This window comes from Pezoporus wallicus, unplaced genomic scaffold (genome assembly GCF_028554395.1).
Source record: "Pezoporus wallicus isolate ANWC-B61680 ecotype Strahan unplaced genomic scaffold, APGP_CSIRO_Pwel_v1 contig_7011, whole genome shotgun sequence".
Lineage (NCBI taxonomy): Eukaryota > Metazoa > Chordata > Aves > Psittaciformes > Psittacidae > Pezoporus > Pezoporus wallicus.
This window is the reverse complement of record NW_026638234.1, coordinates 1,124,185-1,149,424: the sequence shown is the minus strand read 5'-3', so window position 1 is coordinate 1,149,424 and position 25,240 is coordinate 1,124,185. Positions and strand designations below refer to the sequence as shown.

At 44.8% G+C, this 25,240-nt stretch overlaps 1 protein-coding gene across 3 annotated transcripts in view; it reads right to left on the bottom strand.

Annotated features, from left to right (window-relative positions):
• Positions 1 to 25,240, bottom strand: part of RUNX1 (RUNX family transcription factor 1) — a 166,976-nt gene that overhangs the window by 12,203 nt on the left and 129,533 nt on the right. For 2 of the 3 annotated variants that reach the window (XM_057410086.1, XM_057410087.1), the window contains one exon: positions 19,620 to 19,811. The exons of the other annotated variant lie outside the window; for it this stretch is intronic. In XM_057410086.1, the coding sequence (XP_057266069.1) occupies positions 19,620 to 19,811 (192 nt within the window). The remainder of the gene's footprint in view (positions 1 to 19,619; positions 19,812 to 25,240) is intronic. 3 annotated transcript variants of the gene reach the window in all.

Genomic DNA, 25,240 nt, shown 5'->3' with positions numbered 1-25,240 from the left:
CTGTTTGTTCTATTGCAGTGCTTAATGTTGATGCAGAACTTCCCAAAGCATGCTAGGTGTTGCATGGACATATAAGTGGGTACCAGCCCCCGAGAAGGATGAAGTGTGTAGTAAAGATGACCATGGGAAAAGAGAGACAAGGAGTGGTGTGATTAGGTGCTGGTGAGCAGAGCACCACCTCTACTTTTCATTTGGTACTTTGCATTCAGTTTCTGTGTATCCTTTACCCTGACTCATCTTCCATGCTAGCTCCTTTCTTTTCAGCACTACACTAGAAAGGGTCTTGAGGACAAAAAAAAAAAAAATGCAAATCTGCCAGTGCCTTTGAGGATGTCTTCTAGTGTCTAATATAGTGAAAAACTGAAGTCTTACATGAAGATTTTTTGCTAGCTTTTCTTTAGAAATAGATGACAGGAAAGGAAGAAAACCAAATTAATGCATCCTAATCATTTATTTGAATTTCCTTTGCTGTCTTCATGTCTGTGGCAAGAAACTCAGTGCTCCAGTCATAGAACTACTTTTAACAGTTTGGGTTGGAAGTGACTTACAAAGGTCACCTAATCCACTTCCCCTGCAGTGAGCATAGATATCTTCAACTACACCAGGTTGCTCAGAATGGTAGTAAGACACCTGGAGATGATACCAAAGACAACAGGAGAAAGCACCTGTGCTAGCTGTGTATATTTTGGGGCTAGAACATGAAGTGTGTATTCCTTCAACTTTAAAGTTGTCTGAATGAGCTGCCTAGACTAGCAGAACCCTATATGCACCATGTGTCACAAAGAAACAAGTAGTGTTTTAGGAATTGTAACTGCCTGTAGGGTGGGGGTCCCGTAAAAAGCCTCTCAGGTCTCATTGCTAACTTGGTGCCAGAATCAGGAAGTTCAGACAACTCCAAATTCCGAACTGTGAAAACTCTGATTTCACAATCACCGTATGTGCTGCCCTAGCAGGTTAGTACATAAGCTGCTCAAATGAAATATAAACCATCTCTCTTCCTGAGTAAGCACACTCCTTCTGGGCTGGCGTCACTGCCGCTTTGAAGAACATGATGGCATTATGGGCAAACTGCAAAGTCTCTGGGTGCCAGTGACATGCAGAAGTTGGAAGGCTGAGTTTTGCAAATTAAGGATGCATTGTTCTTTGTCTTCGAGGTATGAGTCACCCCGGAGTGCTGCAGTTATTTGTTCAAGAGGGAGACTCCATTCCACCACCCGTCCTCCTCTTCCCTCCCTCTCTGCATCAACAAGGAATGAAGTAAAAGAATTCAACCTTGACTTTCCACTCTTTTGGCTCCCCCGGCAGAGACATGCCACCAGACTCGATGTCGCTGTGGTGTTCTCTCCTATCTCCAAGTGTACTGCTAAAGCACAGAATGAAACAGTGAGTAAATCAGGAACAGATATCACAGAAATGTTGGCGGTGAGCAGACTTCACATTTTGTCCTGTTGTGCCCAGGCTGGGGGGTGGCACAGTGCAGAAAGCTCTGTTGCTTGGGTGGAAGGATGCCAGTACAAGCACATATATGTACGTATATGCACATACACAAGTGTGCATGCACATACACTTGTCAGCTTGCTGCATGGCTCTGTAGTTTCCTCTGGCTTCAGCGGTACTAAGGAGAGAGCAGGTAGTGTGCTGCTGCTGGGAGAGCGTATTGATCTGTGGTGACCTGTACAGGGACTATGGGGTAGGGCCTGCTGGGGAGTTACTGCTCCCTTTTCCTTCTCAGTAAATCCACAGCTAGAAATCACATCCACCCTGAGGCTGGAGGGGAATCACATGGGGACTGTGGCAGCTTCCCCTGACCTACTGCCACAGTAGGCAGTATGGCAAACCCCGCAGGACAGTGGAGCGCCTCTGTTTCTCTCCCACTTGCTCCTTCCTCAGCTTCTCCCTTCTGCTGCTCCAGGTCCCAGCTACTACCCTCCTCTTTACCTTTCCCTGAACCACTGTAGGTAGGTGAATGCCTCTCAGGTAATTCATTCCTTGATCCTCACACTGCCCTCCGAGGAAGGGTATGATTGTAATCCTTGTTTTAGCAGGTGGAGAACTGATGCAGAAAGCAAAGCTTCAGTTCAGCAGAGCACTTGTGGCACAGCTCAGCACCTGTCTGAGTCAGAGCACATGCGAATTACCTGATGTCATCCCGGCAGGGAAAGTTCACCTGTAACAACAGCTTGAGGGAAAGGTATCTACTTCGTGCTAGTTAGCTCACATCCTGAAAGCAGTCTATCTGCAGCGTTGGGCTCAGGTGGGGTGCAATGCTCACTGAGAAGCAGGTCAATTAGCCCATCTCACTGCTGGTGAGAGTGTCTGCTTTCAGCCTGCCTTGGGCAGGTATATCGTGCCCTGAAAACACAGACACAGGACTAGGCTGTTAATTGTGTAAAAAGTATAATGCTGACTCCTGGTGTCCTGGCTCTTGGGGAAGGATTCATCCTACCTGAGAGATCTACAATGTAGGTGTCTACCTCTGAGCTACCTGTCTAGACTCTAGACTTTATAGCCAGCAGGGTAAAACAGACTCTTGTGAGGTGCAAGTAATTTCATCCTAAGGGAGACATCTAAGCCAAGCCAGGAGAGTGAATCACACCCAATGAACAGCTGTTTCTCTCCCCAGTTGCAAAGATACCAGATGACTATGTCAGAGACACACAAAACATGGATGCCTAAAGTTAGGTGAAATGAATCACAGCCTAGTTACACCTCCGAAGTTTCTCTTTCATGGGTTGGAGCAAGACCAAAGGAAGTGGAGAGATATCTCCTGAGCCAGGAGCTGGAAGTCACATTGAGTTTGCAGATACAAGATTAGCTGCACCTTCCTCTCTAGGACAGTACCCTTCCTGTCTGTTTACCTGACCCTGCTGGTCCTGGGAGGGCATTGCTGATCATCGAATCATAGAATCATAGGATAGTTAGGGTTGGAAAAGACCTTAAGATCATCTAGTTCCAACACTCTGGTGCTCAGCCATTGCCTGAGTAGTATTCTGCCTTAGGATGTTCAAGAAGGCAGTCATGAGTTCATGTCACAGTGAAACCTAGCTTTGAGTCTATGTTTCAGCATAATTAGACATGAGGCTGGAAGTTCCCTGGATGGATTATTCCCACCAGAAAACCAAAAGAAAAGAGCTGAGTTGAATGAGGAAGTCTCTGCAGTCCACTGCTAGACACAGTGACAAGGGATGACTGCAGTGTGCCCTCAGGTATCTTGCAGGTTGCTCATGATGATGTGAACTAATTACCCCGTATTAAAGTTCTTTAGCCTACAGATAAACAAAAAGTCCTTATCAATCTCTTCTTTTACACTTTCAGTGCTTCCTCCTTTTTTTCAACACGAAAGCAGTGGAAGAAAAAACTCACTCTCTGGAGCTTACAGTCATTTTATCTACCACAAAACACTGACCTTGATGTGAACTAATTAGGTTTGCAATAGATTATTAATACAAGTCGGTAAAGTGAAGTTTTGTCAGTATAAAAGAGGCCTTTGAAGATAACAGCCATTTACACTTTCATGATCTCATCCCAAGTGCTCAGAAAAAAGCCTATAAACTAATAAAGTAGAATTCATCCAGGGGCACTGCACACACAGCAGAGTATCACCCTACAAACCCTTATTCAGGATGGCAAATGAAATCTGCTTGGATTCTTTTAAATTCCAACACAAATCAGGATTAAAACACCTTTTGGTAATAAGCAGATCTCTGATGATCTAAAGACACACTGGTTCATTTTACTGACCTAGAGAAAGTAAGTGACATATCAAATGCAACCTTCATACTTTAACAACTGAGGTCACCTTGAGAAAAATGATACTGAGCCCACTGGTATGAAACCTCCCTCCAGATTGCAGCTTTGATTTACAAGGTGAAGTAAGGTCTTCGGTGTTCTTCATGTGAACATATATTTGTGAAGTCAGTTTGACTTAGAACGATGCACGGGTATTTTTAAAAAGGAGGTAACTAAGAAACTGTTGCTCATTATAGTACTGAACTAAAACAGACTTGTTGAAAACTTTTTAAATGATCTGCTCCTCTAAACTGTCAGGCTGGTTTTGAGGAGATCTGCAAAACCAAAATGGAAAATGAGTCAAACCCAGAAGTATGTGCTGAAAGCCCCAACTCACTGGGTTGTCAGGAGCATTCAGCCCAGAAATACATTAAAAATACCATTTAAGAAATGCTTTGCTTCCTTTACAAAATCCCTTGGCACTTGCTCTGTAGCCAAGGAATGCAGCATCCTGCCGCGCTGTGGCCATCACCAATTCCACTCGACCTAAAGCCCTGGCGGGTGGCAGCAGAACATCTCTCCTGACTCCCCCCTGAACCAGAGAGGCTGGAGGAGTACAGCCAGGGAAGAAGGGTTAAAAGGCAGGTAAAGACTGATCTCCTTGTTCAACCTTTTGCCGCAGTTACAGAAGCAGGAATGCTCAAGACATGCCCTAGGTCTGAGTAAGCTTGCACATTCACTCTGCTGGCTGTATTTAAATGTTATAATGATTTATTTCAGAGCAAGCCAGATCTAAATATGAAGGACAAAAGATAGAGGCCTTGAAGTTAAAAGTGCTTCTCTCTTTAGGGCTACTAAAGAAACCAAGCAGTAGCTCAGCAAATCACTACACAGATGTGTAGTACGTCCGAAGCACAGTGCCAAAAATGAGACCCCTGAATAAGCAGGCACAGGGCTTTGAGCATGCAGGACTCAGCCAGCAATGCCCTAGACACAGGCTCTCCATCAGGGTGGTCAGGGAGAGGTCTGCCCCAAACAAGGAGGGCAAGATAACATGTGCCGCCCATCAGGGTAGCGATGCCTGGAGGAGACCGGGGGGCCCCTGCTGATGCCCCAACTCCTGCACACCTCCCTGCCCCGTCTCCTGGTCCCTTCCCAGTGCAACCAGGCTGCCTGGAAACTGTGCACTGCAGCCCCAGACTTCCTGAACCTACACCCCAATCATGATTTCTGGTTTGTGTGCAGGCAGGTGTTACCAGAATGGGTGGAGTGAGGAATAACAGTGTTGAAGGAAAGTTGTAATCCGGTATAGAAAAGAAGTGTCAACACATGTCAAATGTTGCAAAATGTCCCGTTGTGGAAGAAATAGAGTAATTCCCAGTATTAACCAACAAACAGCTGTTGTGCTGCCAGGCTGAGGAAGATTTCTTCTTGGAATAGGATATGTGTGGTGTTTTATACAAAAACCAGTTTTGTTTCACTTTCTGTATTAAACATCTTAAAAATGAACCTTTAATGCACTAAACACTTCTGAACGGCTTGAAAGGTCTAACTTGCTATAACCTCTTTTCAAATTACCCCCTGTGACTGGCCTGCCTGCTCAGAAATACCATGTAATGTTGCTGTTCCCTGTTAGCAGTTACGAACCTGTGAAACTCTGACACATCAAAAACTTGGAAACTTAGCTAAACACAGCTAAACTCAGTGAATGTGCTGAACTGAGCAGCTTGAGACAACCACGCCGTGGCGAGTAAGATCACAGGTCATCATTATAAGCAAAAGGAACTTTTTCCCATATAAGAAACTATCTCAAAGCTAAACATAATTATGATGCGTAAGCAAATCCTGAATAATTATTTAAGTAAGACCAAACAAGGCGTTTACATAGAAATCCAATGGGAGGGCAAGAAACGACGTACTTGTAGGTTATAGGTTGTTGGCTTGGTCAGGGAGAAAAACTTTCAGAAATTGCCCTAACTGAAGTATTTTTTATGTCTACATTTTCACAGTTTTAAAAATTGGCAACATTTTGAGACAATTCATTGAAATTCAACCAGAGATATGAGTATTTGTTGTTGTTGTTTTGCAGTTGTTGATATTTAGGGCCTGCCAGAGAAGCAAAACAAAAAACCCCTTCATTTATTTGTGCAGCTCTTTAATCCGTTTAAATTAATATGCTTTATTACTCATTTTTTTCCCCAACATGATCCTAAAATGATCGCTTAGCTTCACTCACATTAGGCTCTCCTGCCAGTGAATTAAGTATGAAATGGTTTATTCCCCTGCTCTCCAGCAGCTCTTCCCCCATCCTCACATGCTCATTTAGACAGTCTGAATTTAAAGATAAGCTGATGATGAGACACTAGAAGGCAAAAACAGACAATTACCTAGGCAAATGTTTAAAGGATTTGGGCCCTGCGGCAAAAATGCTGTTTACTGAAGACTGAAAGCGCCATTTCTACTTAGTACAAGCCAGTGTGTCTGAACTCAGCAGTTCTGGATAGTGGCCACCAGTGGACTCAGAGCAAGGTTTATAGGTGCAAGATAACATCACGCTCCCGTCTGCATTTCATCACCGCAGGGCCTTTTCTGTATTCTTAAACAAAGGCATGCAAGTACCAACAAAAGAATACTTTACCATCTGTCTTTATATTCACTCATTACATAGTTAATCATTTATTTTTATGCTGAAGACCACCCCAACAAGGCACAAGGGCAGATCCTCAGCTGGCATAGTTAGTAGAGCAAGGCCAACTTACACTGGCTGAAGAGCCTTTTGGTCTAATTCTGCACCTTTCGAAATCACTGCATTGGAGCAGGGTTGCAGCGCCAAACACTCTCCTGTTTTCCTTCCTACTTTTCTCCTCAAAAGATGTTTTGGGGCAAAGAACAGAGACTGACGTAAGAGTCAAGATGAGGAGGAACAAGAACACAACCCAGCCCTCCATTTACCCACTCGCACTTGCACAGCCCCACTGATCCACAACCAGTGATGGTGCTGGCAAAAATGGATGAGATCACCCTGAAAAGCACAGAAAAAGGACATGGGAAAGCTGCTGAAATGCACAACCTGCCTTTCACTTGGACCAACGGACTCAGTCACAAACAGTACCGCAGCAGTTCTGCCCGCTCCGGTGGCTCCATGAGCCTTGGCTGATACATGACAAACAGGTAGGAGAGGACAGCCTGGAAGGCCACTCTGCATTTCCAGGCTGTTTCAGCAGTAGGGAGTGAACTCTGGCTCCAAGGCAATGCTCAACCATGTGCCTCCTGGCTGAGCTGGTGAAAAACTGCCACTAACACAGCAAATGGAAGGAAAACCTGCATGAGACAGGCCTGCAGCCCCTGCTTCCCTCTGCCACCCACTCTCAGCGGGAAGCAGGGCACAGCAGAAGGGGCAGGAAAAGGTTCTAAAACATTACAGTTTCCCCACAGATGCACATTTAAAACATCTGTGCAGCAGAACTGGAGGAGGAAGGGTGGATGAAGGGAGACTGCAAGGGCAAAGATGGACAATAAATAAAAAGGTCAGACTCCTGCCTTCACCTTGGAACTGAATGGTGTCTGGAAGTAGGCTGATCTTCCACACAAGCTGAGCTACTTCAGAGGATCTCAGCCACACTAGCATCTGAGCCCGGCATCTTTCACAACCTCTGAGATCTCAAGAAATGGCCCCAAAATGCTGGGTTAATGGCACAGGTGATAGGCATACTGATAAGAAGGTATTAATAGTGCTAACCCTCCTGAAGTAAGATTTCCAGTAAGATTACCACAAACTAGGTGCCTATCTCCCATGCCTCATCTACCAGGCATGGTCCTATAAATAAGACCCTGGAGACCAAGCCTTAGTCACATTTAGCTGCTGGGATTAAGCTATACTTTCCATAGGCTCTCTATTGGCTTTGTTCTATAACTTTATTTCTCCATAAAGAAAAGAGGGGCATGCTGTACCCAAGCATGGGGAACGTGTCTTGTGAGGAGACAGCATTTCCTCAGTCCTCCCTTTTTTTTTCCTTCTTCTTCAAATGTGAAAAATAAGTTGTATGACAGCCCTTGGTGGAGATGTGTGCAACAAGGCCTTCATTGTCTCAGACAGGTGTGAGATTGGAATTGATTCAGCGCCAACAACCCCAGTATCAGAGCCAGCTCTGTGAGCTGAAAACATACACCAACCATCCAGTAATACCACTGCAGCCAGCCAGAGACTCAACAATTTAAGGCTTAACACACACACAACATAAATCAGATGAGGATGTACCAGCCAACCGTCAGCTTCTTGGGCAGATGCCTGCAGACCGTCTGTGCAGATCAGACCTTGCCTGTTTCAGTTATTGGAAACACTTTTTTCCTTTTTCATATAAAGATGAGAGGCTGGGTGGAGCAGCTGGCTCAGACACATTTACATTTGCCCTATCTTGCCCCAACAGCCCTCCTTTGCTTGCTGTTTGGAGGCAGTCCTTCTTGTAAAGTCACTTTATTCCAAGTGCAGGAGGGAAGGAATTACATCTTGGGGAAATGTTTAATGTACAAATACAAAAATCACATGGACATGCACTCAATATGCACCACCCTCATGAAACAAAACCGTTCCCTTCCATGGGAGTTTAGGAGGCTCTGAACATGATCAAACAAGCACAAGAATTAACACAGCTGTTTTTTCTTTCTTTCTTTAGTTCTTTTTTTTTTTTTTTTTCATCCATGGATACATTTCCTTCACTTTTCCAGGAAAACCTGTTTTCGCACTCTCCTCTCTGCCTTCACTTCTCTCACCTGCTTCAACCTAGTCCCTGCTCTACATCTGGCCATGCTAGTCACCCCAGAGAGGGTAAAACAGGGCAGTGCTGGTGGCCTTCTGCTCCTCCCCAGAGCTCAGGCAGGTGCATGGAGAGATCCCATGTGGCACCCTGCCACCTCCGGCTCAATCACCCAAGGGTGACCCACAGATGTGCTGGTGATAGTCAGGCCCTCTGCTGCACCCGAGGCACCTGGCAAACCCCACTCCTCCTTGTTTCTCCCTGTGCCCCAACAGCTCAGTTTCAGCTGATCCAGGTGAAAGCTCTTCTCCAGCTCCTCAGTGCCCAGGGTGCACATGGGGCTCTTACAATTCATAACACTGATGGCTAGCGCTCGCAGTCCCTTTCTGAGAAGAGGGTGACCTGCAAGAGGCTTCCCTGGGACAGGGCTGACTCCTGTGGGTCCCAGGCAGTTTATCCCCTGCCGCATCCACGTGTGGGGTATATCTGATGGCTTGGCAATGGAAGAGTGCTCACAGGGGTGGAGGCCAGGGAGTGCCATCAGCACAAGTGCCTGGCACAAACACCCATGTGTGTGCTTAAAAGCTGAACGAAGCTGAAAGAGAGCTTTAGAAAAAGGTATCTGCAGAGGAGGGATAAAAATGACAACACACTACTGATCCACTGCTATCTAGATGAGTGTTAGCTGGCAATCTCGGTTTACACTCACTTGAAATGTCTCCCTCCCTTCTGCGTGGTTCCTTTTGAAGTTAACAAAAGTGTTCATTTTATAATGTACGTCAGAGCAGCACTGCTTTCTGGTAGATACCTTCCCCCATGAACTAATTAGTACCGGGTTCAAATTTGCAACTGGTTTTGCATGTAAAATTGCTCATGTATATATAGGTCTGAAGGATATCAAAGAGACTACTCTTTTGAGCAGTTATTCATATACTTTACTGCAGAATAAGGATCATCGTTTGGACTTGGGATTTTTAAAATTAAATATACTTCAGTAGTATTATGCAATGAGAACTGAAATCATCATAAATGCCACACTTGCTTAGCTAGCTGTAAATCACCTCTACGCTAATAAAACAAAGAATAACTTCTGACAAAATGTGGCCTTTCCCACATGCCAAAGGATATAGCAGTTTACAGCAACTTCTCTGCATAGTGGAAATTTATCAATGAATAAAGCAGTGAATATATATAGCTTTTACCTGTGCAAAAGAATCTTGGTTTCATGGTTTTTTTGTTGTTAACAATCACCTGAATTTGATCTGCCAGAAGCTAAAGGAACCTGAACTGGCCAAATCATACCTAAAAACTCTGATAATTGTAACAGTTTAAAAATGTAAAGGATGCAAACTACAATGGTTTATATTCTAAAGTGTGCCTAGTGATCCAGTTCCAGTCTTGGGTACCTAATCAAAGACATTCAAAACATCTCTTTTTGCAGATATCCAGGCTCCCTGAAAGGGGCTGGAGTTGAGCACCAGATCATGGAAGCTCTCGGAATCTGATCTTGAACCGAGTATCTTGCTCAACACAAATAAACCAAGTGAAACTCCGAAACAGACCTGGCTAATTTTTTTTGAAGACTGAGCCAACCCTGACAGCAAACCCACAAATTTTTAATAGATCTCTGTCATATGCTTTTCTTTTTCAATGCTTTTAAGAGAAGATCTGTATAAATAGAATGAAAATAGTTAGATGGAGATGATCATCTATTTGGCTATATAAATAATGTGTACTTCTCCACATAATCGATTGCGTTACTGAGCACATCCAAGCCCATTGTTCATTGCATGTGAACAACCTCCATTTGCTGGGGTCATCATATGCTGAATACACAGGGAAAACTTATTTATAAGTTTGCTAAGGGTGTACTGTGTACTCAGTTATGTAAAAGGAGCCCTGTGAACCCTCTAACCACGTGGGATCATTAGAGAAGATCTGCTTGATGCAACATCTTGTTAAAGGCATGGCAGCGGAAAAGACGAAGGCATGTCTGCACTTGGTGCTTCAAAAGGAGCCCCCTGCCCCTCGGATAAATTGGGCTGGTGAGGAAAGCAGGATTTATCCATGTGCTGGTTCTCCTGACTGCAAAGCCTCTTGGCTGCTATGAGCATGGGTAGTTGCTGAGCCTCCAGCAGAGCTAGAGGGGTTGATTTCACTCCATCCAAATCCAGCTGTCCACACCAACTCAAACCATGAGGGCTCTGTATGGTGAAGTGGGGCTTTCACCTCATCAACAAGCATTTGAATACTAGCTTATGTGCTAGTCTCACTTCCTCCTTCTTTGTTTTCTAGATGGCACATAGTATGGGTGTCTGTGGTCAGTCTGCTCTAACTCCTCAGCATTTCCAGTTTGGAGAGGCTCAGTTCAGTATTTGAGGGAAAAGAACATATTCAATTACAAAATCAAAGTGGTATCTCCTGGCATGTGGGCAGCAGCTGCTGAATAATAAGCTGGTTTCAGTGGGTGTTTGTTTTTAGGGTAAGGAGCTCTTATTTATTTTTTGTTTGTTTTATTTACCATGGAAGGTAATTTGAGCTATGGTATCAAAACATGTCATGTTCTGCCAAGAGAGGATTAAAGAGGAGAATGCTATGGAAAGAAACTGGGTTTGTCTGAGAGATTCTACTTACTGGAGTTTTGCAATCAGCACTTTCAATCTTCCTCACAATTGGGCCATTCAAAGGCTGAGAATATTGTTCAAAGGCCAGTGAGGAATAACCCCCAAACCAAGAAGTAGCTGCCTCAAATACCAAAATGTTATCAAACACATGACCATGCGTTGCCATCCAAAGTTCAGGACAGTGGAAGCACCTGCCTCTGGGGCAGGCAGGGATATTTGCTTTAGACATCTACAGCATACATGTCATACATGAGATCTAGCACCAGGCAAGATAACTGGTGAACCAGAATAAGGCGTTCCCATGGAAAAGTTAGAAAGCCCAGTGATACAGCTAATCTCAATACAGACAGAGATGTCCCTTGAGGTAGAAAGCATTTAAGCTGCCATCCTGAATGATGCTGAGCCTTCTCAGTTGCCCCAGAAATGAGGAGGAGAGAAGCGCAGGCAGATGGTCCACCTTGGAGGGGTTACTCCAGCACTCCTGTACCATGAGAGAGCTGAAGGACCAAGAAGTGAGGCTGAGTAAATCACCCTCTTCTCCAGTGATCACAGTGGCCACTGAGAGCACTAACATGAGGCTGATAGCATCGGCGCAGGCACAGGATTCCTGCATTGGGTCAGAGAGCAGCTCCACTTTTGCAATGACATAACGGAGAAGGGACTTTGGCATACTGAGTGGAAGATAACAAAAACAAAACAAACCAGAGAGGATTGCTGTGCAAGTCAAAAACTGAACAGGGGATACCTGTCCCTACCTGCAAGCTCTGCTTCTCTTAGGAGCATCCATCACCTCAGTGTTGTTCTCATGTGGTAAAAAACATGGACTGATTAATGAAAAATAAAACAGTGTCTGGGCACGAGCTGCCAAATTTTATAGCTGCTGAAAGTTTCAGCTAGACAGTGAGAGGGATTTCCAAGGGCATCTACATAGCTGTCACCGATTTCTTCGTGGCTTACGTGGTTGGGGGCTATCACAGATCTTGCTAAGACACCTTTCTGGTGTGCTAAGTTTTCCTAACTGCTCTGTAAAAAATCAAGATCTAAATAGCTTGCCAAAAGAATGATTTTGACAAAACTTAGAATGAAATACAGATCTCTAAACTTCTCGATTGCTGCTTTAAAACTAAGATTTCTTTGTCTTTACTTAAAGTCATCCTTTAGGATACTCTGTGGGGACGACAAAAGGGGAATAAAAAGCAGAAGAAAAGTCTGTGAAAGTGAAGATGTTTCCTGGGGACCAAAAACATATTTGTTGCCTTATCTACTGCTTTTTTAACCTCAGGAAGTGCCAGGCAGCTGGAATATGAAGATTGGTATCTTTCAAATATATCGACACTTGGAAATCTTCTGGATTAAAACACCATTGCATAACTCTTTCCATTAGTGCCTTCAGCTGATGAAAAAGCTGAACAATTTCAAGCTCCCCCCCTTTTTTTTTTCTAGAGCTGAATGTGAGGAGACATGGGAGGCTCTTGAGAAAGGCTTATGCCCCGGAGCTGGGCGTGCTCCCTGCAGTTGGGCAGGTGTTGAGGAACTGGCTTCCTCACCTCGCTCTGCCCCAAGTGGGAACAGACAGAGGAGGCACAAATCTGTGGCTGAAGGGGATGAATCTTCGATGTGCGTGGAGGGGGCAGCAGGACAAATTCCTGCCACCCTCAGATGGGAAAAGTCTTTCCTACAGCAGGAAAAGCATGAGGTCTCTGATGCTGGTGTTGTAGAGACTGAGCTTGCATCCCAGGTGGGATTTATAGAGAGAACTGCTGAAGACCTGGAGGTCCACGTGGGAGTAAGGAGTGCACTGGGAGTTTGCAGGCAAAGGTTTTACCTTGTCACTGAGACCCAACAGAGGAAAGAGTTGAGAAGATCCCTGAGCATCCTTCTGCCTGTCCCAGAGAATGACACATCTCTTGTTTTGCCTCGCTAAAGCCACAGGTGCAGAGAATTGCTTGAATGGAAGAAAATATGAGCCCAGAGAGCATCTCTTGGGTCCTGCAGCCAAGCCACATCTTGTGTTCTGCACTTGCGTAACATAGCAAGATCTGTCTTACATTGCATCTTTTTGTCTCTGATAGCCCCCTGGAAGGCTGCCAGGGCTTCTCTGATACCTAGGAAGCATCTTCTAATTTCCAGCCTAAATTCACTGATGGACAGTTTACAGACTAACCACTTGTTCTCGAGCTAACACTGTCCTTCAGCACAAATAGTCCTCCTCCCTCCCTGATGTTGAACCTCTCTGCTGTGTTTATTGACTGTAATTATCTTCCCTCTCAGCCTCTGTTTTGGCACACTGAAAAAACTCAGCTCTGCTAAGCTCTCCTTTAAAGGAAGGTCATTGTTCCTCTGGTCATATTAACAGCCCTCCCTTGCATGCGCTGCCACTCCATTTAAAGTTTTCTTGAACACTGGATGATCATTACTTCATCTGGACCTTGGATGAAATTTGTCTAAAACTTTCTATACTGCTATTAATGCAGTATCACACCTATCGAATCCCAAAATGGCAAAACTGGTGGCCTGCTTCTGGGAGGGGAGAAAGGAAGAGAGGAGATTTCTAAGTCTAAGCAGTGGGAATTCCCTGCAACCGCTCTCATTCCTGGGCTGCTGCTGGGTATCACCAACTCTCTCGTGTGTCTCAGCAGAACCAGCCCTGCAGATAAGCAAAGTCTTGGCAGAGATAATGTGTCAGAGAATTTTATCCCTGTCAAAATTACTATTTGGAGAGGACTCAAATGGCATTACAAACTTTACAAACCAAATGGAAGAGATGCCTCTTGCTGTAAGGAGCCTATTTCCATGTGGGATAAAATGACTGTGTAAAAAATGATGTTGAGAATTGGAGCCAAGAAAAAATGGACACTATGAAGCTGTGGGTTATTTAGTTGTATTATGCATGTCCTGTGTATAAGTTTACCAGACTGATATTTTCCAGTCTATACAATATATTCTGTATATACTATAATCTCACAAACATTCTCCAAGATACACGTGTGGAAGGTGTTAGTTTCACAGCAAAACAACAAGTCTCACTTGGCCAGAAATGCTAGACAACTTCTGTGCTTCTGAGGTTCGCAAGAATCACATTTCTGCTGCTCCCTTTTAGTTCATGCTTTAGAGCAAACTTCCTGAGACATGCTCCAGTATGGTCAATATGAGAAACTCTGGACAAAAATGGGACCATCTGTGCCTGCAGAGCTACAGGATGCATTCAGACAGCCTTAAATAGGAGGTTTATATAGATCTGTTAGAAGGGGGTGTGAAAAGGGAGGGATTTTTATCCAGAGTGGACTTTATTAGACTGAATGAAGAATTATTTTGTGTATTTTAATAAGGTTCACATGCTTCTGTGCTTATCTTTTCAGATGCAAGCTGGTTTATGACATGATAAATAGACAGCTGCTAATGACACCATACCCCTTAAAAAGAAAAAGTGTGGAGGTTACTCATGGCTTTATATAAAAGTATTATCTGTGAATCAAAGAAACATACTGTACTTTCAGTAGAAAGATATTTCTCTCTATAAAATTTCCTTTTTGATAGAGCCAGTTGGAACCCTTCCAGCTAAACAGATTTGGTTTGCAAACATCACTATTTCAACAAACTTCATGCGACCTCCCGGTGATCGTGGCACTTGAGCTCTGGGTCCACACCAATGGCATGGCTTCAACTCCTTCCTTTTCTCCACACAAGAGCTGTTTGGTGGCTACCGGCATTGAGAGGAGGGGAAAGAAGAAAGCATCTTTCTCCCAGCACGTGTCCACTGCGTAGGCTACCCACCCCAGGAGGGGGGAGATGGAGGGGATCTCCATGAAAGGGGATCTCCCCTAGCTGCCAGCAAAACATGTGCAACTGGTCCCTTGGCTGGGAAACCGCATGCAGGACTGGGGAGGCGGGATCTGCACATCCAGGAGAAGCAGCAGCGCTTGGCAACCCGGTCTGAGCTGACTGGAAATGATGTACCTGCTGCCAGCTTCCGCACTGCCCACACTGCCCACACTACCCACGCTACCCACACTGCCCACGCTGCCCGAGCTGCCCACACTGCCCGCACTGCCCGCACTGCCCACACTGCCCGCACTGCCTACTCTGCCTCCACTGCCTGCTGATGTGCTGGAGCGACTCACCCCTTGCTGCTCAGCCAGTCAGGGGGAGGCAGGAGCGGCGCCGATAGGAAGGGTGCCAAGCTCAGACAGCAGCACTTGCTTGACACGCCAGGGAGCGTATTTTGGGACGGAAAGGTCAGGTGGTTAATCAAGTGGAAACGGGATGATACGCTGTTAAAGCACCATGTACTTGCTCTGCAAGCACGATGGGTTACGGAAAGATGGGGAGACTCAGACGTGTCCAAAGAGAACATAAACATGTTGGCATTGAGCACACTGAACAACAGAGAGTTGGCAGGTCCCTGATCTTCAGTGCATGTTTAGGTCTTTTGGCAGGGAATTACAGGCACATCAATCCAGATTCTCAAAAGCACGTGAAAAGTACATTTTGCAGCAGCAAAACACAGAGGCAGAATGACAGCCTTGTTGAAGCCTGCTCTGAAACGCTGCTCTGTGAACACTTCTAACTCCATTAACCTATGGCCTATTGAGCTGATTTAGAAGTGGGAATATTATGAATCGAGGCAGGATACCTCTGTAGTCAGAATCAAGCCATTTTAATTCCCCAGGCTTAAATGTTGCCCTTGATTCTACTCCTGTGTTTCACCTGCTCATGGGAACCCTGATAAACTTGGGCTGGTTTTGGTGGAACAAGATTATGATAGCAAGGACCTTGAAATGTCTCTTAAATAAAGCATAGTGCACCTGGAGGAAGACAAAAGGCTGGTTTGCAACAGAATAATCTCTCAGTCGTTACGTTTCATGATAATTCAAAGAGCTGATCTTTAAATGATGTCTCTTGCTTTGCTATCAGTGCTAATTCTGCTGCTTCGCTTAAAGATCTGTCAGCAATTTTATTACAGCCTCTTGTTTCCAGGGATTTTAGGCTTGGTCATAGAAGTGTAGGCCCGGCCGAAACTTAACATATAAGGTTTCAAAATTTAAAAAGGAAGGAAAAAAAAAAAAAGGCAAGCGAGCTAACTCACATATTTTTAAGGCAATAAAAGCATAAAAAGAACCAGAAGCGTGTAGCACAAAGTGATTACAATGATTATCTGTTCTCCCGAGAGAGGAGAAATAGCTTTATTTCATTTATTTTTTTAACCTATGGGTAATTAATAAGTCACCACTTGGAAACATTGTTTGGGCTAATTTGGGGGGGGGGGGGGGGAATGAAGCTATTTCATTGCACGCATTTTTGCATGACATTCCTAAACCCACTAGTTAGAAGTTTATTTACGCAATTTATGAACTCAGTATTAATGCCTCCAAAAGAACACCTTCTTGGACCCATGACTTACGCATTTAAAATATTTTTATTGGCCCAGAAAAAAATTGTACTCTAAAGGAAGCCTATAAATTCCTATTTCTGTAAAACTCTTGAATTACAGATCTACCTACTCTGGTTAACAGTAACCACTGTAGAATTAGTAATTGTGTCTTTAGTATCTGATTCAGGCTGGTGTTAGAAGAAACTCAACCATAATACACAGATAGATAGATTTATGGCTCTTCTCTATATAAACTTAAATGCTCATCAAGGGGTTTGCCTAAACTTTGCGAAACAACACCTCAGAGCAGCTCACATGTCTTTGTTTTCTTTTCCCCTCTGTACAAAGGAAGGGGTGAATTAAGGTTGCGGCACTGGCCAGGTTTGGAGCTTTAACTGAATACCCTGACTCAGTGCCTGTGGGTCAAATCCTTTGACATTACACGCTTGGTACTGGCACAGAGTAATATTTCAACTTAAACCATGTGTGATGTGGTGGAGGCTTTTTCTCCCCCTCTGTTCCCCTTTGGTCTGTGAATCGGTTATGGTTAGATCTTTTAAATGAACAGGTGTACTTTCTCCCCCCTTGTGATATGAAAGAAGCATAAAACTCGATTATAGCAATTTATGGTCTCTTAACTTGCTTGGACTTGTATCTGTGACACAAGCAGCTTTATGTTCGAATTCAAGACTTGGTAGAATAGAAAATTAAAATTAACCTCAATCCTTTTATAGATGAAAACCTCAACAAATAAACAGTGGTTTAGTGGCATGGCAACCTGCCCCTTTAAATCCAAGAACTAGTCTGAGATGTCTATTTTGAGTTAGTTTTGTTTTTTTAAAAAAGATAATTGGACTTGGATGAAGAGAGGAGTAGTCTGTGATTCATACTGGTGTGAGTTAAAGCAAAGTTTTATGCTACTACTTGGAACATAGCAACACGTGGGGTTTGATGCCTCATTTTACACCTATATAAAAAGCACTCTGTGCTCTCTTCAGTGAGTTTCCACACAAGTGTTCCAGGATGCAAAGATGTGTGGATAGGTATAGCAAGCTCTGGAGCAGGCCAGAAGTGCTTTGTTTGTAGAGGCACGTGTTCTGAAATGTAACACTGCTTATTAAAAACAGAAAAAAAACAAAAGGAATATCCCAGCTCCCTAGAGTTCACACAGAAGATCATCCCGAAAACTGATCATACTTTAAACACTGAGTTAAAAATGACAGTCGGAGCCTAGCCCTTTTCCCCACTGTGATAGCGTGACCCTGAAAAGACAAGCCCTAGAAATTAAAAGGCGTCTGCAGCAGAGACAGTCCCAGATGAGGGAGGCTTCAGTTTGGGGCTTATTTTACTGATAGCGACTGCAAGCCTCAACAAGTTGCCCAATGGATAATGTGCACGTTTCAGAGGCTGAGGGAAAGGGGAACCAGGAGAAAGCAGCCTGAAGAGGAGCGTATCAATGAGGGAACACTAGCAGTACAATTGCTATCATTTTCTGAACTACATCCACAGGTGAAACACATTAAAATCTGGTTTTCAAAGAGCAAATCAGAGCACTGTATTGAAACTATTTCTGGAGAGAGCAGCTGAATCCATGTCTGAGCGTGAAAAGTCTACAGCTCTGAAGTCGTATGAGTGAGGGACTTTCACAGGGAACCAGGGAAGAGGGATACTGGATGTTAAACCTGATACCGTGCTAAGCATATAGTGTTCCCAAGAAGCTGAAGAATGCACATCTGCGACCAATACCTCCACCCACGTAGCTGCTGGCTGCTGAGTAGCCATAATAATATGTGTGTTTTCTCTTACAGGAACAGAGCTGTGCACAGCAGAAGCCCAGCGTGGTTTGCTCTGCAAATCACAACACTGAGGGGACTGCCAGGGCTGGGACTGGATCCTTCACCTGACCTGACCTGGCATGAATCTGGAGGGGGAAGGAGCTGGGTGGTCCTTCCAACTGTCTTTTTGCCCGCTTCTGTCTACATTACAGCACATGACAACATGTTGATTTATTTCCCATGCTGTTCAAAAACGCCTGCTTCTGCTCACAGCAAAGTCAGCAGCACACTTGCAGTAGATTCCACTTGAGCCTAGCCCGTGGAATAATAGGATGTAACAAGTGTTTGCCTTAAGTAACAGATAACCTTTTCTGCATGCAATAAAGAGTACCCTGGTTTTAAAAATAAATGCTGAAAAAAAAACTTACTCCGATTTGCGGTAACTATTTCTCCCCAAAACCCCAGCGGAGAACCTCAACTGAGGCCATTTCATTCCAGTTGGAAGAATAGAGGAAAACTCCAATAGGAACCGTGTTCACTAAAACCAGTACTGTTCCGCATCCTCCCTTTAGTTACAACTCACTATGAAGCTGCATTTTGATGTGTTTTTTGCAGAACACGTATCAGCTGATGGTTTAGTGACCTGATTCATTGCTCACTGAGTTTTAGCTGATCTTAAGGACAGAACAGGTTTTAGGAGGGACGAACTCAGCTCTAGTGGTGGCAGGAAAGATTTCAAGCTAGAAATCTTGGTTTCATTCACATCATCCAAGCCTGAGCCTTGGAGGAAATGACTCCTGAATCACTGTTCTGCACGTTGTCGTTCAAATAACATCAGCTACGGAAATACGCTCAAACCTGACTGCCAGTATTAAAGTCTTAGCACTAAGAGGTTGTCCTCAGGGGACAAAGCACTTCGCAAAGGCTTCTTTGCTGCTGCCTTCCTGGGAAAGGTCAAAGTAAGGCATTGACAGTATTTCTCTCTCATTCAAGCACACAATGTGAATGATAAATACCCATCAGGAAATACACCTACACATAGAAAAAGACCTGGCATGATGCATCTTTGCAAGAAAACAACAGCTTTCAAGTTATTATGGTTCTAGCACAGGTGAGGTTAACAAACACCATGAGCTGTACCGACACGAAGATGAGGCGGTATGGACCCCTTAAAATCTGTCAGGTCTTTAGAAACACAGACATATGTTAGGAAGCCCCTCCTTTCACTTGTTAAAGGCTTTCACTCATTAAAGGTGGCCAAGGGAAGTCTAGCAGAGATTGAGGGGCTGGGGGGCAGCGAGCCCCCATGCTCCACAGGCTGGTGGGATGGAGATGGGCGAGCGGGGGGAGGATTTCAGGTACTTACCCTGAATCTGACTCTGAGGCTGAGGGTTAAAAGCAGTGGTGTGGTTCAAGGAGGCTCGTGGGTTGGGTGTGGGGGCTGGGTGGTGTGGGCTGACCCTCATGGCCGTACGACGCAACTGCTCCAGTTCACTCAGGCGCTCTGAAAAGGACAAGCTCCCGGGCTTTGTCTGATCATCTATTTTCTGACGATGTCCTATTGTGGGAGGGGGGGGAAAAAGATCAGAAAATCTCACTGACACATGAGGTCTGTTGACTTATTTTATCTTTTTCATATTTTTTTTTATTTATTTTTGTCCTTTCTTTCTTTCTTTTTTCTTTTTTTAATACCCCTCATCCACTGGTAAAGTACCTAACCGGCTAGTGGCCATCCGAAATCAAACTGAAACCACCTCTCTGCAAGAACAGGCGACACCAGCAAGTCACGCACTGTTACTGTATTGTGGGGTCTAGTGTGAAGGACCAGACCCACTGAAAATTGCAGTGCCTTCTTACACCTCACACTGGGAGAGGAGGTGTTTCTAAAAGGAGGACTGTCTGTGGGGATGCATAAAAGGAGGAAACATTGAGTGGCCCCTCTGCTAAACCTGCACTGGAATAACTCCTCTAAAAATTCAGTCCCAGGTTGTCATAAAGTACCATAAGTAGGTAAGTACTATGGGGCTATACAATAACAAACCAGAGCAAGTCCAAGTTTTTGATCCTTTTGCAATGGATTTACAGACAGAAATAGGAAAGAAACACCAGAAGCTGGCAGAATTGAAACTGGAGTAATGAAGTTTCTATTAGTGGCATCAGGAGCTTCAGAAACATGAGGTCCCACCAGATATTTGACTATACAAGTGTAGATGCTGACATTACAGAACTGGCCAGTGCACAACAGACTTGGTCATGGCCATACAGCAGTTAGAGCACTTCCCTGGAGCATGGTCCCCATGAAGCTCCGGTGCTGTGGCCCTGTGAAACTGGTAAGGCACTGGAAAGGCCTAGCTCCAGTGCAGTATCAGGGCATGTCCAGGTTCAGCTGGAAAGGCAGAGACATCCCATCATGGGCAGGGCTGGTTTCTAGACAAGCCTTAGTTAGCCGCAGTGAGCAGTATGCAAGGACTAAGGTAATGCATTTCTAACTGTTGCCTGTGGCTGCTGTCTACACTGGGATCTTTCGTGTGTCAACCTGTAACCACAAAGACACCACATAGAGCATGCAAGAAGGGCGTCGTGTCTCCCTTCCCCTTCCTCCCATAGAACATTGTTACCCTGACAGGAATTCCATGTCAGATCTCTAGCCCATAGATCAAACACCTTTTTTTCTCCTTGTTCCCCTGAAGAAGGTGGCATCATACTTGGTTTCTGCTGAATGCCATAGTTTACTGTCTATCTGCTCCCAATTTTCGTTTTCTTGGCACAAAGAGTTGCCTCCTGTAGCTTTCTTTGCATCTCCATCCCCCCCACAAGGACATGACCAGTGCTGTTCCTATGTTGAATCATCTCTCAACACATGGCTACAGCAGTGAAAGAGGATGCCACAAAATCCCTAAAATAATCCACTGTGCCCTGTTCCACACATCCCCATAGTGTTTAATACATAACATTCATAAATATCCATGAACATCCAGCTTCCAATTTTGAGTATTGGTGAGTAAGCAGCAACAGACCACTGGAGAGATCTGTATGCCCCTTACTCTACAGAGCGCTCTTTCACGCTGCCGGAGCAGCTCAATCGAGACACAGGACCATTTTATGCACTAAAAGGAAAATGCACATTTAAAAGCAGTTCCCAGTAGCTGCATTTCTAAAATTAAATTTTATAACTTGTATTATGGTTCCAAATCGCAGTGGCTTGTGTTTCTTCCTGCTGCCAGGCCCTTTGGCACAGCTTCAACTGTCTCGGATTCCACACTGTGCTGCGAGTTATCCCAAGGCAGGGGGGGAGGGAATTAAAATAAGACATATTATATAGTAGAGGTTTCATCATTAAAGAGACCCATTAGGGCTTCCAAAAAGAAAAAAAAAAAAGGAAAAAAAGCAAGGGAGAAGTGAAGAAATATGAAAAAGACTTTTATCTGACATTCTGGTTGGTCAAGAGCAAACACTTCATCTATCAGCAATGCAAAGCTGCATTCTGCCTCAAGCCTTGGGCTCCTGACCCTGGGCTTGAAGGCAAACATGCAGAGTCATACATGAAGTGTAAAATACCTCGTACATTTGGATTATTTTAAACTTCAGCAGGCTGAACCCGGGCTTGCAGAGCCAAGAGCCAGATCCTTCCAAATCCTTCCCCCCAGTGTAATTCATTCCTAATTTCAAATTCCGCTCAAACATCTTCTGCTTTCAAGGGAGTGCATCAGCACCAAACTTGACCCCTGCTACCCTGCCTTCTCCTCCTACCTTCCTGGTGCTGCCCCTCCTGGCATCTGGAGTTATGCCTGCCTGGCGTGACACCAAGAATCCCAGCAGCACAAGCCCATGTGCTTACAACCTCGCATGGAGATGAGCGGTTCCTCCTGAAGCCAACAGGACAAGGGCTGCATTAAGGCTGCTGGGGCAGGATTAACTTTCCTGCTTTGAAACCAGCTCAGGCACTAAGTTTGTGTCAAGCTGGCACACGACGCTGGGCAGGGCAGGCAAACCCGAGCTCGCTCTCAACAAACCAAAGAGCAGGCAGCGAGCAGGGCACATTAACCCAGGCACAGCATCCTCCCGAGGTCACCGCAGGGCACCCTGTTCCCAGGCCAGCTCTGTCTGGGCTGATGGAAGCATCTCTGCCTGTCTCTGCGCTGCTCAACCACAGAGTGAAACTCCTGGAGCCCCTAACCCGGCCCTGCTGAATTTGGGCACTGAAGGGGGGTGTCTCAGGTAGCTGCCTCTTGGACAGGGTCTTCTCTGTAGCCTGGGGGTACCAGTGGTGCATCAGCACACTCAAGATCTGTCTCATCCCTAGGGCTTGTGGAAATTCCACCCATGCCATTGCATTCAGGTAAGAAAGATCAGTGCCAACAGGTTCCTGCTCTGTTGTTTTTGTCCATATATTGTCATTTTTTGGAGGGAGCTACCTAGAATCAATGCCAGGCACTATAATCACCTCAAGATGTAGCTCAAAAAGTGGCTCTTCCCACCACAATCAGTAGAGCTATTTAACCTTTTCTCCCTTGCTGACTGCTGCAGGTAGCAACACAGAACCTGTTTTGCATGAGGGTCTGCAGCAGGGAAGTGAAGAACTGTGTCAGAAAATCTAACAAATATAAATGGGTTTCCCAAGCCGCTATAAATGCACAGCCAGAGCTGTGACTTGCATTTTTATGTTTATTAGCTTTACTTTGAAGTTACCTTCTAAACACCTTGCTTAAAGTGCAGGCAAGTTATCCTCAGTTCAGCCTGGTAAAGCCCAGGACTATTATTATCCCCATTTCACACGTGGAAAACTGAATGACAGAGAAATGAGGTGACTTGCCCGTGGCCAGTCAGTGACCCTGTGGCAGACACTGGCCTCCCAACTCAGTGTGGTGACCACAAGCCCAGGCTTCCCCTGTCCAGGACAACAGCATGTTGCAGGATGAAGAAGAGTGGCAGGAAGGGCTTTGGGAACTGGTGCGGCTCTGCTGAGCCAGCAGTTTGGCCACAAGGATCTGCCAGGTCTGCAGATCAGATGGTACTTTACGGGTCAATCAAACTTTCAGCTGTTGAATGAAGAAGACCTTGGCCTACAGACCCCAGAGAGAGCTAGCTTGCCATGAAATGGTTCCACTGTCTTGTTCCCTCCCCATGGGTTTTGACAAGTATCAATTTGCAGGTACTAGCAGAGGAAAGAAAAGGGCAGCATTTTTTCCCCGTGGGTTGCAGGGTCAGACAATGGAGTAGGACATCCAGCCTGCCTGGCCAAACCTCAGGGTTTGGGGGCTTTTGGACTTTTTTCCTTTTATCCCTTTCAAATACTGCCTCAGTGAGGTCAGGCAGACTTTTTTACTCTGAATATTAAACAAGGAGTGCAGAGAAAACATTAGCTTTTCTGATACTTTTACAGCAACGCAACATGAAAGTACTTTCCTTCATAATGGGAGGGAAACGCAGTTTTATAGACTTTAAGAGACTGCAGAGCACTCAGCTTGGCCTGCAGCCATCTGGCTGGGGCTCTGGATGTGGAGATGACAAGAATAAAGTGCTTTGGCAGCCCCTGGTTTTGCATACATTGGGTTTTCACTGGGAATGGTTGCTTGGTCCTTGTTTCACCATGGCTGGCCCCATGCAGACAACAGCACCAATGCACTGGGATGCCTCCAAGCGCAGAAAAAGAAACAGGTCTCCCATTATCTTAATTTTAACCTAGTTTGTAAGTGTCACTAGATACTCTTCAGGTTCAGAGGAGGAGAAACAGGTAAAACAGAGGCTGAGGAAAGGCATCATTGCTCTCATTCTGCCAGCTGAAGCTACCTAAATTCCTGTGGGTACCCAATGTCTTTTTGCAAGTAAACACTACTGGAATGCATTAATGGACATTTTTCTTCTCTTTTCATCAATTCATAGGACGAGTACACCCTTCTGTGCCTTGCTCTCATTTGCCCACAAATCTGTCTATTTGGAGCATCGGGAGGTACTAATGCCTGCAAAAGATTTGAACTTGGGGTATCAGGTGTCTGACGGAGACTCATTGGCTCATGGCTGCTGAGCATCCCAGCTAGAGGCGGACTTGAACACAAACACCACAGGTTTTCATGTGCATGATCTGTAAGTTTTCTGGCCAAAATCAGCAGGGTGTATTTGTGTGTCATGTATAATGGGAGTTTAATTAAGTGGAGCCCTTTCTCCCAGAGAGAAGCAGAATACCTTCCCCTCTTTTCTCTGCCTCCCACCTACCCTTTTTCCAGGGGGAAATGGAAACATTTCACACCCAAAAAGTGGATCATACACAGGAAAATAACAGCATCTGGCAGGCATTGTTGAAGTAGGGAGTGACTGATGAGACCCAACGTTTTGGTTTAATGAAAGCTGGCTGCTTTGAAATCGTGTTGGACTTTAATACAAGCATCTCCACTTTTCTGGGCTGTTTGTGCTAAGGGCTTTGGTTTGACTCCAGCTCTAGTGGGGTAGAAAATAAGCCATGTTTCATTGTGTCCAGTTAATAAAGTGGTACACATTGTTTTGTGCCATGGAGCTAAAATAAATCCAATTATTCTGTACATAGTGAAGAATGAGAAGAAAATATACTTTTTCACATTACTGCAGGAAGTGAGCACACTATCTTTAGTGCAAAAAATTATACATTCTTGTAAACAAAAGTGAATTATAGTGCTTCTATAATACTACCAAGCTGGGAAATGCTTGAATATCAACTATCCTGCTCACAAAATGGCATTTTTTTTCTTGCTAACAATAGAAATAGTGCCTTAAGGGCAGAAACCAGTAATATTATATCCCAGATATAAAATACTTTGCACACTCTTTTCCCTTGATTTCCTACCTGCACAGAAAAAGCAAGTAGTATAACTTTTCTAGGACTCTGTTAGCTGTGCTTTCAAACAGACCTGACCTGATCCTGCAGGGATGTATGCACATGCTTAGCATAATGCACCAAACATTGCTACACAGCAGCCCACTGGGCTCAAGGAAATCATGCTTGAAAATCAAACT